The sequence below is a fragment of the Spea bombifrons genome, chromosome 11 (genome assembly GCF_027358695.1).
Source record: "Spea bombifrons isolate aSpeBom1 chromosome 11, aSpeBom1.2.pri, whole genome shotgun sequence".
Classification (NCBI taxonomy): Eukaryota; Metazoa; Chordata; class Amphibia; order Anura; family Pelobatidae; genus Spea; species Spea bombifrons.
Window position 1 is genome coordinate 17,764,356 of NC_071097.1, and position 15,502 is coordinate 17,779,857.

General features: G+C 39.8%; 1 protein-coding gene across 1 annotated transcript in view; it reads left to right on the plus strand.

Annotated features, from left to right (window-relative positions):
• The first annotated feature begins 12,645 nt into the window (after positions 1-12,645).
• The window catches only part of TLL2 (tolloid like 2), a 52,888-nt gene continuing 50,031 nt past the window's right edge, over positions 12,646-15,502 (plus strand). Inside the window, exon 1 of the mRNA XM_053451299.1 lies at positions 12,646-12,811. Within this exon, the coding sequence (XP_053307274.1) occupies positions 12,646-12,811 (166 nt within the window). The remainder of the gene's footprint in view (positions 12,812-15,502) is intronic.

A 15,502-nucleotide genomic window follows, 5' to 3' on the forward strand; every position in this document is an offset into this window, starting at 1 on the left:
CGTTTGTTTTCCTTTTTTTTGTAAAGTAATTATGTAGGCAATAGTTGTACCATTGATTACCCCACCCTTATGAAGGCATATACTTGATGCAATATTTTGATTGTTGTGGTTTGTGTGACTTTTTTTCTTTTAATAACTGTAAGAGGGTGACTGCAAAGAATATAGGCAATTATGTCATTTTTCCTTACTTTTTATTGACTTTATTCCTTAGTCAGAAGGAACCATTAACGATTGGGCATGAGAATCTTTACTAACAATGCCATTGTGATCTGCAGTAAAGAGGACATTACAGGCCAAAAAAAAGTCAAAAAAAGCAAATGAAATGATTTGGATAAAAGGCATGGACAACAGCATTGGAACTATATTTTAATGTTAATAAATACAGAATTATTGAAGAAACACAAGAAGGGAAAGAAAACAATCTTAAAGTAGAATACTAGAAAAAAATACTGTTTTTTGTGGGGTTTTTTTATGATTTCCATAGAGATGTGTAATGTTTGCACGATAGGGGATTATAGTTGGAGAGTAAATTTTGCATTGAGAATGCATATCCAGAAGGACATGAAGACCCAGAAGAGTTGTTGGAACTGGAAATGGTTTACAGACAAAATAAAGAATTGAAACAATGAATCTGAGCTTGGAGGGGAAATGCAAGCAAGCGTACGAAACCTAACAGTTAAAATCTCATTGGAGGTTTAGCAATAACAAAAAAAATTCTAGTTCACTTGGAGAACGTTGTGCTACAGGTTAATACAGGCATGGCATTTAAATATACATGACACACGCAAATGTATCCTTGTGAAAGGGGTATATAGTGGCGGTTTAGAACAGATTTGTTTTTGTTTTTATTCACCTGTTAAGTATTTTAGCCTTGTCTTGTTTTAAAATACGGTTTCCTCTATAAATGTTGAAATTTATTTAATTTAGTGGACCTGCAACACTCCCTAAACAAATGGATCGGAATGACTAGGAGACAAAAGTTAACTTCCTATACCTCATTCCGCTGCAGTTTAAAGACGTGGCGCCATATGGCTAAGTACTGAATACTGTACACTTCTGTATTGGTGTCAGAGAGTGCAAAGAAACTGTGGCAGAAACTGAAAGCCTGTGTGGCTCTACATCTATGTGACTCTTGGGTAACTAATGTTATTTAAATAGTTCTAGGTACAAACATGTTGTGGGCTTATTTTTAGATTGTCTGCAAGATTACCCTGAACCACAGTTGTCAGATGTAATATTTGTCCTTTAAAGCATAAAATAAATTGATGTATACAGTAATATAAGTTAGCGTTGACAAATACCTGAATTTATTTTACTTTGTTCCTTTATCTGCAGATCTGGATGCTATTGTTGTGTGGTTTTTCCTGTTTAAACCACATAGCTGATTTTTTAAATATTTTTATTACAGTGCTAATGAAGTCTGTTCCGTGTAGACTTTCATTAGAGTGACGGTTCTATTCTCTTGTTTACCACATGCAGTATGATAAGGGGTCAGGGTGCTTGTCCTAGTAGATTGTGTTAAGATAGGGTTTAGAACATATAAGTACTGCTAATATGAATCGGTCTAAAAATATTGATATTATGCAACATCTAGAAAACAAGTATTTTTTCAAATATATGAAGTCTTATATCAGTAATAAAAACATATGGTAGGCATGTATTATACCAGGATACATGTTATATACGATGTTATAGAAACGATAGCGAAGGTACAAAGGGAAGAGTACCCTTTATGTAAAAAATGGTAAATCTTATACAAAGTAAAAAGGAGAAACTAGAAAACATTTGTGTAACTTTAGAGCTTTTAACAAAGTGGCTCTCATTGGCGTGTTATATAGACTTGGGATTGTTTTGCAGCTGCAGGACCATGCAACAGGACAATGTTCTCAAGCGCACCAGCAAATCTACAACAGAATGGCTGATAACTAAAAGAATCAAGATGTTGCAATGTCCCAGTCCAAGATCGTACCTCTACATGATTGAAATGCTGTGGTAGGACCTTAAGCGAGCTGTGCATAAACAAATGCACAAAAACCTCAATCAACTGAAGCAGGGTTGTAGAGAAAAGTGGGCCAAACTTCCTCCACAATGATGTGAGAAGTCCGACTTCAAGACTAAGATCCAGATCCCCCGCAGCACTGCAGGGGACCTGGATCTTCCTCTCTGGCAGTCGGGGGACGTCTGAACAATGCACACAGACAACCTCTGCTGCTCCTGGGGCTTCTACAATGGAGCGCCAGCGTGACATGACCTTCCTGTGCTCCACCATAGAAGCCCCAACGGATGTACCAGCCAGCAGCAGCAGCAGAGGTTGTGTACACGCATCGCGCAGACTTTCACCTGCTCCTAGAGAGGAGGATCTCCTGCAGCGCTGCAAGTGACCTGGATCCTCCTCTCTGGCAGCATCTCCGCTCCTACCCGACACTTCCACTGGGGTTTTTATGAAGGAGCGCCGGCATGACGCAACCTCGGGAAGTGCCGGGTAACAGCGACCCCCGCTTGACACCAGGGAGTCTGGAGCACAGGGCAAGTCTAGAGATGCATCGGTAAGTCGGGGGGGGGGCATATAGGGGGGTTATAAGGCATATCAGGGGGGCAGAGGGGCAAATAGTGGGTTATAAGGCATATCTGGGGGGCAGAGTGGCAAATAGTGGGTTATACGGCATATCTGGGGGGGCAGAGTGGCAAATAGGGGGTTATAAGGCATATCTGCGGGGCAGAGTGGCAAATAGGGAGGTATAAGGCATATCTGGGGGGGCAGAGTGGCATATAGGGAGTATAAGGTATATTGGGGCAGAGTGGCATATAGAGAGGTATAAGGTATATTGGGCTGAGTGGCATAAAGAGGGGTATAAGGCATATTGGGGCAGAGTGGGATATAGGGGCATATAAGGCATATCTGCGACTGAGTGGCATATAGGGGGGTATAAGGCATATCTGGGACTGAGTGGCATATAGGGGTGTATAAGGCATATCTGGGGGGGCAGAGTATCAAGGCGTGGGGCAGATGTGCATAACTGGGCGGCACGTTGGCAAATAAAAAGGAGATAAAAGCAAACTGCATTTTTCTCAATCATAGTTTTTATTACATATGAAAAAATAGTTTACATGAAAAATTAATATTTACTAATAAAACTTTTTTTATAGAGAGGTCTTATATTCAGGCTTTTTTTTTCTAAATTAATATACAAATGTTGGGGTCGCCTTATTATAATCAAGCAAATACGGTATTTACCTAATTTTTAGACCTGCTAAGAAACAGATGAGTATTTGTTTTTTCTGATATGTAAAACCATAGAATTCAAAGAGGGTGTACTTTCTTTTTCACACGATTGTAAGTATGTAACACTCTACAAAAGACAGCACTTAAATACATATAAAAACAATAATTTTAATACATATACAGACAAAAAAGAAATATACAATCAATAAAAACAAAAAAATACACAGTAATAAATAACATACATAAAAAATATCCTAAACATTTTGATATAAATACACAAATATATAAATAAATCAAAACAGTGAAATAATAATCAACCTGCCCCACCAAGGGTTAAAAAATATACAGGAAGAAAAAAATAGAAATAAAAATAGAAACCTAACACTGAGATGACTGTGCCTGGCTAGCGCCAAAAAAACACAAGCAGGACGCGTTTTGTAAAAACCTCCTCAGCTGCAGTGGTTCGCTACCTGTTGGAGAACCTGTGCTAATCTACTGTTGTTACCTCTTCCCACTCCCGTATCCAGGAATTCCCTTCCCGTTCCGTCAGACCTGCTGCCTCGTACGCGACAAAACCTCTCTGAAAACCCACTTGTTCAGGGAAGCATAGAACATTCCTTTACGGTGCTCCCAACCATCATCCTAATCAAAGCCATCGGAACAAACAGCTTCAACACATCATCGGAACCAGATCAACTCATCCCCATCCAAGCAGTCCTCTCTATTGTCCCCCCTCAACCACCGACTAGATTGTAAGCTCGCAAGAGCAGGGCCCTCTTCTCCTTTGCACCAGTTTGTTATTGTATGTGTTTATAAATTGTTCTAATAAATGTAACAACGCTGCGGAATCGGCCGGCGCTTTATAAATAAATGTAATGTAATCAAGACTAGCAGCTTGATATTTGCCACACTGACTGCAGATTAGGAGAAGACTTAAAGTCCCATTGCGGGACTGTCCTGGACATGTGGTCACCCTACTCTTCACCCATGCAAAAACTAGTTGGCAGCTAAAGGAAGCACTTGTTTTCCCAGGGGTTTTAACCAGTTATTAAATCACATTTTATGAACAATTAATGTAGAAACCAGGTCATTCTGAAGAATGCTGAAGAACTATTTTTCTTGCCACTGTACCACCTATAACAGTCCTATAATATTATTTAAACATTCTTGTAGATGATACGTAGTATCATCTTGTAGGATGATACGACAATTTTATATGCAAGTTGTAAACGCTTGGAATGTATGTGGCCAGCCCATTTAGGTTGCTTACCGTAAATGTATCAGTTGACAGAAAAACTGTGCATCAAAAAGGCAGGAAAAGGGCTATGCATATTTATAAAGGTATTGATCTCTACTCTTTTCGGGACGTATAATTTCCCTTTAAATGTTCCTAGGATCCTGCTATAGAAGACAGAGTTCAAACATTTACTGTTGTCTCAATATTGATGTAGTTAACAACATTACAACAGGAAACAGCTTAACCTTGGCATGAGAAAAAGATAGTAAATGTTTTTATTGGGCTATATTTAAGCATACCTTGTTAAATTCCAGGGCCAATTGACTCTGACCACCTGAAGACTATTAAGATGAGTCAATAAAGCATGCCCTGGAGTGACAGAATTTGTATTCATTTAATCACTGTTTTCCCCCTTCTTTTTCAAGCGGCTATGGCTATTAAGCCATTTAGTGACGTACATTTCTGTGTAACTGGTAACATTATGTATACTGATGACCGTAGAGCATCAATAAGACTTAATACTGTATGCATTTTTTATTTACTAGAAAAACTAGAGTGGCAGACATCTGGTCCCTTTAAATGCACCGTTATTTTTTGTTTGTTTTTAAACGTTTGATATCTGATGCATTCACTGCTGATCTGTTCATATGATCTGTTCTGTTTTAATTTGTAATTAAATGCAGTAAGTGAAGCATGCTTGACCAAGATGCCTCAAATCTCTTTAGTACCTAGGCATTTTAATAAATACCCGCATTAGCATTGTGCTTTGTGATTTCAACTCTCTCCTTCTATTATTTATTATGAAGAACACTGGCAGATTTTTGCAGCTCAGGGCCTGAGCTGACCCTGCATAGTGTATGATTCAATGGGTGAGAAGATGGAAGATATCTCTCTGAATTAACTATACAATATACAAGGTCAGTAAAAATCTTCCTTCAGCAGAAGCTCCCTTTAGCCTGGCACATGGGGCTTTGCACAGAGCGATTTTCAGCCCAAGGGCAATTCCATTCAAATGGTTCAGTAATAAAGCAGGCAGAAATACATTTGGCAGATAATACACTAGCAGGCTAGCATCAGATATTTACATTTTAGTGTTTGAGCTACAACTCTGTCAAGACCTACCAAACTGAAACGCCCACCCTGGATTTTCTCATGTTTCTCCCCTCGATCCCCAGGGAGCCTCCTCCTAAAAAAGCTAATCCACCTATTTTCTCTCCATATTACAAATCGCTACCTTCAAAGCAAGGCGTTGCTATTCGATGTAAGTACTGTGGTGACCCCTTGGATAAGCTAGGTGTCATGTAGTTGTACTGGTTGCACCCTCGACATGACAGCCCTGGTTACACGGCTCAATGTGCACCATCCAGTACCTAAAACATGTCTAAGCAAAGGGAATGTATGTTGTGTAGTTAAGGATTAAAATGCAAATCGGTTTTGTAATGGCATAACAAAACATAGTTTTATATCTTTATCTTTAGAAGGGAAGCTCAGATTTTCCTTGTGCATTATAGCATCCTGGGTCGGCAGTTTTTAAAATATACATTTAAAAATCTAGATTATAAAAGCATAAACTAAATGCCACACCAGGCAACAATACTCCCTGCTGTCCTCAGTTTGCTTTACGTGACCAACTGGATGGATCGCCATACATTGCAGCATGTCAGTCGTAAAGCAGTGCCTCAGAAGGTACTTATAGAGGCAAGAGAGGTGAGTGTACATACTGTAAGTGATCGCCACAGTTCCTGCACCCAATTATTGGGACGGTTACAATGGCACTTCAAACCCCCACCCAATTCAGGTGCCAGAAATAGTACTAGACACCCCAGGCTGGCGAATTTCTGGCCCTGAAAACATTTTGTTTAATATCTTTATATAGTGGTAGAAATCACCCATAATTAGTTGCTAACAGTAACCGTACATGTCTTCTGTTTCATTTTAGTGATACATTTCTTGTGATAAATTTCTTGTGGCTCATGCCCTGCTACTTGCAGGCAGCATCTTCAGATCTACAATGTGCTTTTTCTCCTAGCTGCAAGTTTCAGGATCAAACCATGAGTGACCTATCAATCACAATAACACACAGCTACACAGGCTAATATGCCATCAATCTAAAAAGGACACAGCCAATTGGCTCTATAGAGTGTAATAGACAAACATTCGGCAAACCAGGTGGAGACAGCAGGAACTTATATTTGACATAATGGCAGACATGTATCTTGGCTTGGTGCTGCCCTAGGCCTGACCTAGGTCAGTGCTTCAGCCACCCCCTATCACATAAGTTCCCAGTGCTCCATAGTGTAAATGCCTGGGTACAAGGGAGATCAGTGATCTTTCCAACTGGCCCATGGAGAAGTGGTGCACTGTAATCCATATCTTTTGCCCAGTGGTATTGGACAATACCCCTCTTTGCCCCAGCTAAAAGTGCACCACTCTTGGTGCATGCCAGTCTACCTTAATTTGAATCTGACTGGTGACTACTGATGTGAACTGATGTTGAAGTGCAAATGATTCTTCTAAGTCTTTCCACTAATTCTGTTTCAATTGTCCTTCTCCTATAAGAAATTCACTTCACTTTATAGGAACAAAGTTCACATAAAGGTTCCTGATGTTCACTTTGTTTCTATGCACTGTAGCAATGTTTTCCCTTCAATTACAAAGATATTCAGCAGGACAGCTATGAGGTTATTGCTGTTCTTTATTTATAAATTAGAGACTTTTCATACCATATCGACTTTTCAGTTCATGACGGTTTCATTGATTACAGGTGGTGCATATTGCAGACCATTGTAGAATCACCTGACACTGAATAGGTTACAATCATTATTTAACTGTGTGTTATTAAGAATTATGGTCAGGGTTATCCTGAAAATATGGTGCTTGAGAAGTCTTTGGATAGGCTTTATGACCAATAGGTGCAGAATTGCAGAATCATATTTATTTGCAGATCTGTATATTGCCATTATAGGCAGTCATATGATATTTTAGTTACATTCCAAAGTCAAACACCAAATTGGGCTGATTCTTCATGACAACGCTAATGAAGTCCTGCTTATGCTAATGAGGTAATTTGCCCCTCTGGACAAAGACATAAACTGTGTCAACTTTGAGTAAAGACTCCATTTCCCTATAGACGATATTTAGTCACAAGGTCCCTGAGTGATTAAGACTTTCCATTGTTTACCACACAACAGTCTGATAAGAACGTAGTGTGTTTGTATAATATATTTGCCAAAGATAACAAACTTGAAGCCACTATACAACTGCTACAAACACTATATTTTGTGAAAACGCAAAATTACAACACAATTTTTAAAAACTGTTTTAAATGATACTGGTATTTAAAACAAATCATCATGTGGGGTTCCTCTTCAAATAGTTAATTCTCCTGTGTTAAAGTATGGATACCCTTAAAGTGGTTCTTGAGGACAGGTTTGGAGAGCTCCTGATACAGAACATGTCTGCCATATCACCTTATTTGAACCAAGCATTAACTGTGGGAATTGCAGCTATAGAATGGTTTTCTATGCAAACAATTGGCCCTTTGTGCTTTTACAGTCCATTACTTAAGCCCTACTGAAGGAAACACAACATGAAATGCATGTGCTGGATTACAGCCAGAAACAGCGTTTGGTACAGCACAATGCCCGAGCCGGGGAGGGGATATCACCAGTGCCAATTACTCTTTCGCACAGAGGAATTAGATACCGTACTGCAGGAATATGCAACCTCTGTCTCACTAGGTGGTGTTGAACGTCAAACCCTAATATTACTAACCATACTGTGGCTGTTATTGACTCCTAAGTATAATTTAAATAGAGGATTAAGGTATTTTCTTCCATTTAAATTTATATTCAAAGCTGACTATACTTTTAACTTTGAAGCAATATTATAGTTTATCTTCATTTGGATCCACTCGTTCTTCAGCACTCTTACTTTAGTGTTCTAGTTGGCAGATGCTGATCAGCTGAAGTTGATCCAAAATCCAGCTTGAGCCACAAACCTTCCTGGCTGGAGCTTCTTAAATTTTAGGAGCCTGTTACTAGGAAAGTAAGAATGGAAAAAAATATCATATATATCATAAATTAAAAATGTCCGAAGACCTGGTATTGTGGTTAATATTAGACTGCAAGAGTGTTGCAGAGGGTGAAAGCCTTTATAATTGCCAAATTTTAGATGGTTCCATGCAATCCCAACCCAAATCACTAGAGCGCTGGCTACACCGCCATAACTTTGGCCGCAGTGGAGAGACAAGACACAAGTATGTGTCAATTGATTTGAATCACCTGGGCCCAATTCAATTTAATCCCCTACAGGTTCATCTTCCCATAGTATTTAGTAACTCCACAAACATTTTTCTTTCAATAAATGCCCTTCTTGCGCTGCTAGTATAATTTACCTAATACCAGCCACACTATAATATTTAGGTGAAATTTCAACATACAAAGATTATTCTGCTAAGGCGTTAATTATGCTGAATGTAATTCGCATTATCTTTGTAATGGCTCCCAAATTGGTCTGTTTCTAAGATTATACATTCTTTACTTTAGTCCAGATGCAAAGCAAAACTATCCAGTACAGAATAGAGGTGTTGTTCACCAAGCTTGTTAGGCAACTGTGGTTTCTCATCAACTCCAGCTGTAGCTCACATAGTCCAATGACCTTTTACTTACTTGGCTAGATATGTTTGGAAGTTGAGAATAGTATCTTAACTGGTAGGTCTAAAAAATAAAGCCTTCTGCTTAACACTGAGAGATGACACTATAATGACCACGTGGAATGATAGGAAGGTGATCCATTTTAATTGTCCCCAATGTGAAGAAGGAACCAGTAGTCATAAATAACCAGTCTATGATGTTGCAAAACCAGACTATAATCTCTCATTTATAGAGCAACAGATAGGGGAGGGCTGGCACTTTTCTGAGGATATAGGTAAAGATGAGTGTCCCTCTGGCCATTGCCCCTCCCCCCCAGTAACATACACACATACACACTCACATTAACACATACTCACTGGATCACCACACATTACATGTCACTACACACGCATCATAACCCTACCACTCCTGGAGTATAACTCTTTATTATAGCTGCAAGTTATCCCTATATTTACTGCCGACTCCGAGTCCCATAAGAATGCGGTACATAATGGCGCACTCTTGGAATTTCTTTAGCATGTAGGATGAGAATTTCCTGTCCAATACTATATATGGATCTTGAATGTGTTTGTGCATGGTAAGTAGTCTTTTTTTCATGTTAATAATCCTTGTTTGGCTAGATTTTCATCATTATAGACTGCTTCCATTATTAGGTTTGAATTTTTTTAATATGGTGTCGTGTTGACTATTCAAGAAGAATAATGTGAAATAGAGGTAGAGGGAATAAAGTCCTTGAGATTTAAAACTGACATCCAGCAATCACATGCACAAGTTCTAAAATACCGTATTTCCTCGATTATAAGACAAGTTTTTTTTCCAGAACAAATGCTCTGAAAAATATCTCTTGTCTTATATTTGATGTTGTCTTATAATCAGACCTCAAATAGAGGTCTGACTACAAGACTGACTACAAGACTAAGATCCAGATCACCCGCGGCACTGCAGGGGACCTGGATACTCTCTCGTAACCTCTGCTGCTGCCGGCAATTCCTCTGGGGGCTTCTATGACAGAGCGCTGGGGTGACATGACCTTCTGGTGCTCCATCATAGAAGCCCCAGCGGAAATGCCCTGGTCTGCGTGCATCTGCTTCCTTCTCCCTGGCAGCCGGTGAACGTCTGCGCAATGCAACCTCCGCTGCTGCCGGCACTTCCGCCATGGCTTATATGAGGGAGCACCGGCGTGACACAAACTTCAGGTGCTCAGTCATAGAAGTCCCAGGGGAACTAACGGGCAGCAGGGAGTTTGAAGTACAGGGAAAAGTCTGGGGAAGCATTGGTATGTCGGGGGGGCAGAGTGGCATATAGGGTTTAAAATACATTTCTGTAGGAAGAGTGGCATATACAGGGTTAAAGGGCCTTTCTGTAGGGAGAGTGGCATATAGGGGGTTAAAGGCATATCAGGGAGGTATAGGGAATATCTGGGGGGCAGAGTGGCATATCAGGGAGGCAGAGTGGCATATAGGGGGTATAAGGCATTTCTGGGGCAGCGTGACATACCACAGAGGCAGAATGGCATGCTAGGGGGGTATAAGGCATATCTGGGGGGCAGAGCGGCAAGCCTGGGGGCAGATGTGCATAACTGGGGGGTAGGTTGGCAAATAAAAGGAAAACAAAAAAAATCATTTTTCTCAATGGTAGTTTTTATTAAATATGAAAATAGTTTACATGTGAATTAATATTTACTTCTAAAACATTTTTCCTATAGGGTAGTCTTATAGTCAGGCTTTTTTTCTTAAATTAATATTAAAATTTTGGGGGGTCGTCTTGTAATCAAGCAAATATGGTAGTTTACTTGGTTAAAGTTCAACTGTTCCTTCTACCATATTAATTATTCTGATTATTTATTGTTTTATATAGCTCCATCATATTCCACAGCACTGTACAATGGGTAAACAGGACACAAGTAGTATATAACATAACACTTTGTCTTAAAGAAACAAAAGATGAGGAGAGTCATGTTTAATTGAGTTTACAATCCAAAGATTATATTTTCACTTTGAGATCCTTGGAGTAGAGACATTGTTTTTTCTGTTTTGTGCCAATTGTCTTTTTTTTCCTTCCTCACTGGTATAAACGAGAAACATGACATTTGGAACATTAAAGAATGAAGGTGCATTGTAAAAACATGTTGCACTATTTTCTGTCAGTACAAAAATTGTTTAGAAAGGGCCCTTCCAATCTGGAACGGATGTGTGTGAACATGGATGTGTAAGTGTGTGAGCATGGAGTGTGTAAATGTGGTGACATGGAGTCTGTGTTAGCATGAGTGGTGTCAGAGGAAATGTGTGTATTCGTGAGTATGAGTAAGTGTGTAATTTGTCTAAGTGTGTTTATATATGAGTGTTTGAAGCAAATATGGCACAGACAAGCTATATTGGGGGACACTGACAAGCTGGGGGCAGAGACGGTATAGAAAGGCTGTTTGGGGTTAAGATAGCACTGATTGGGGCAAAAAATGTCCACTTACGCTCTCTCATTCTCCTTCACTCTCTCATGCTCTCTAAATATTTCCCTACCTTCTCTGCTGAACGCTTCTGCTTCCACATATTCTTGTTCTTCATCTCGTCCGCATCTCCGAGGACATAACCTGGCGTGAACTTCTATCAAACTAGTGGCGGTGTGGGAGCGATACAGGGACTTCTTGCCTGCGCCACTATTTGGTCCACAACAGGACCTGCCAGGCGAATTCTGGCAAGCCATAAAGCATCCATTTCACAGCAACTTAGGTTAAAATGGCACCCTGAGGTGCGACAGGTATTTCCTCTATATATATATAGCCCTTGAGATCCAACTCCAGTTCCCCAAAAGGGCTGTGAAAACTGGCACTGCCAGAACAAGTGAAGGGGTCTCCTCTTCCACCATGCTGGGGCAGAGTCCACATCTGCACAGCCTCTTGGCATTAATAAACCTTATATATATATATATATATATATAAATATCACACACACACACATATACATACATACACTCACTATAGATAATGTAGACGAATAAATCGAAAAGCACTATGTTTTTTAAGTAATGCAATAAAAGCAACATCCTCGCTTTTGGCTGTGCCAGTACCCCCGAGGTGTGTGTTCGGTGGGCTGCTCGAGCTGTAATCAGACCCCCTTTCCCCACTGGATGATGTGCAGTGTTTGCAGGGACCGGTCTCCCTGATTGGGTGAAGAGAGTCAGGCCGGTGAAGAGCGACCCGGGGAAAGCGTGATACAGAAAGCGGAGCAGCAGCGAGACCATCTCCCCGAGCACTGCACCGAGAGACCACCGCAAACACCGCCTCCAGGACCGCGCCCCCGGCTAACACCGCCCCCACCATCAAGTACCCCATAAACGCCGCCTGCTGCACCGAACTTGCACAACTATCTTTTCTTTAAGTCCCCCGCATTAAGCCCTCGTTCCCATACCAACGACCCGATACATCCTGGATCTCCCCCACCATCCCTGATCCAGCTGCACCAGACCCGTCATCTTCTGCAGCAAAGCACCGCTGAGCCTCGTCGTTCCCGCAAAGTTAACTTTTCTTCCCAGCGATGAGCTGTGGCACCCATGCGGGGACTCTGGGCACGCTGACATCTGTAGCGCTGACCTTGCTGTGGGTGATCTGCCTGAGCCTGGAGCTGGATTATGATTCGGATTTTGATTACTTGCTGGAGGACAACATTGATGAGTTTGAATACATGGATCCCTGCAAGGCTGGTAGGTGGATGCGCTGTTTCTGATGTGGGAAAAGATCTCTCCTTTTGCAATATTGCCATTGAAATGCAAATCGATCTCCGCATAGTCTGCATGTTTATGAATCGGTTTCCGTGGTGTGGCACTGTTGCATTGGTAGCCTCGTGCATCTCCCACAATCATTGGGAATCACCTTTCAGATGCAGGCAATAAATGTTTCTAATGACTCATTTCGAGCTGTTCCTGTGAGTTTTGGAATCACAGTGCTAGGAAACTTTGTTCTGCATCTGAATTCTACAAATGATCTACATATTTAGAAATCTAGACATTTTATTGGTAATTATTTGACTTCTTATCTGCTGACACTGCTCCAAGATAGTGATGAGAGCCTATGAGAGTTTGACTTGATATAGTTGCTGATGAAAGTTAACATGTATCGAAAATCACAACTTACGGTATTTAAATATCACAACTTTTTGAAGATCGTTTACATTGTTTCATGTTTTGTTGTTTTCACAGTAATAGGAATTTGCACCAAAACAAATCCAGTGTTTTTTTTATGTAGGTTGACATATAGTGTGAAGAATTTAAGTTGGTTGCTACACTAAAAAAGATCAAAATACAATGACACAAAAAATACAATTTTATTCAGTGTAAAGAGTGAACATCTACTGTTAGGTTAATCAGACCTTCAGATTGAACAAATCTATAAACCTACTCTGTGGACACCAGTCATTCTAATAATGCATCTCTGTTTATTCTTTCCATGAATGTCCTTAATTGACAGGTTGTTTGAAACATTAGCCTTTTACACTCTCAACATTAATAATTAATGTACCAACTAGTGGGAAACCAGTGTACCAACCAGTGGACAACTTTTCAGACACATGTTTCGGTGTCAACAAGTGTCACAAAAAGCATTAAGGTTTAAGAACATTCAAGCTTTTAGGTATACAAGAGCTTCAGCAAAGGCCCTTTGGATCAGTAAGGAGGCAAGTAAAATCTTACATTGTGACCTGTTAATACTTAAAAAGAATGGACATTCTTCTGTACACATGACATCAGGAATTTGAACTTTTTTTAAGGTGGTGCTGTTGCTCAGTCTTAATGTGAAAAGAAAGAGTAGAACATTGTGGCTTCTAACCAAAGCATAAGTTGTCAATGTTGGTCTTAATAACAAAGAACATAGGGGTTTTAAGGTATCCTCTCCAAACAATAGGTAATTCTGCCAAGGAAGGATTCCAAGATACTGATTGAGACCATCTTCAGCAGAATAAACATTTGAACAGGGACACACCATTACTTAATAGAAGATTTATTTTATAAACTTAGCATGGCCCAACAACTTTGAGTATTCACGGAACTCTTTGGAGAAAAGGGGACATCTCAGCATACTGGAGTTTCCCTTTGAAGTCAATAAAGATTCTGCTTTGGGAATGTTGACATGCCATGAACTGTGGCATTATACAGGTGCACTTCACTTCTCTATTAGGGAAGCCAAACTTGAACCCATTATAATATGTTCTTAAAGAGATTTGGGAGATAAATCTATTTGGGAGTCGTCTATTACAGAGAAAAAATACATAGCATTGGTGATATTTGAGAAATGATAGTGGGTTATCCTCTAGATCATTAGATGACAAGGATCATGTTGATGAAGTACATTTATTAATTCAAATTTAAAAATGTAATACATTATGTAAGGCTGATAACCTGTATGTGCTAATCAGGCTCTCCAGTAAAATTCTAAACCTTCAGAGTTAAAGTCAGCATCCATGAATACTGGTGAAACGTTGGTGATTATGGGCTGCCATGCACCATTCAAGTACCAGCTACTTATAAATGCCACATGCAGGATTGCATAAGTGAAGCTATAGCCAGCATATATTATGCTTGTGCAACCAGAAATAATGGCATTTACAGTCGTTCCCGGCAGATATTGTACTATTAAGTGGCTGGGGAGTAGATGGATAGGTTCTGTTTTGCAGAAGATGCCCAACAGCTAAACAGCATGTGACACAAGATCAAGTGCATACAATACATACTTCCTTTAACTGTTGCAGGTGCATTTAAAGGAACAGCTATGTCTAAACAATATTTTTATTATTGTTTTCAATATTAAAGCCTAAGAACCCTAGCCTTTTCATGGTATTGCTGCACCTAAATGAAAGAGTCAGAGCCCATTCTACCCTGTGTGAACATGTGTCAATCCTGGATCTACTGCCTGACTAACATCTGAGACGCCACATTCTTGGATATCAGAAAGATGGAAGCTTCTCTGCATGGACCATCAAGTAGACAACCTTCCTGTATGTAATATAAAAGAGCAATTTGTTTCAGTTACTGGCATGTATCGTCAGGTGTAGTTTTTTTGGAGATATATATTGTCTGCATTTCTACTGTTCTCATTAGTACAAAATTATAATTTTTTCCAAATCTTTATATTTAATGATTGACTGGACAGGCAGTGACTCTTGACTCTGTAAAGATGGCCGCTGGATGCACACACACATTATAGTTTTTAGTTGAACTATAAAATTAATTTGTTTGAGTTCCATGGAATCCAAGAATGTGTATTAAGTAATGAAACCTACTACAACTTTATACCTTAGGATGGATTATAAATAATAAACCCTGATTATTAGGATCTTAATCTGTATTGTGTTTTAAACAATAGCAAGATAAACATGCAATCAGAATAAATCAGTAGGGATT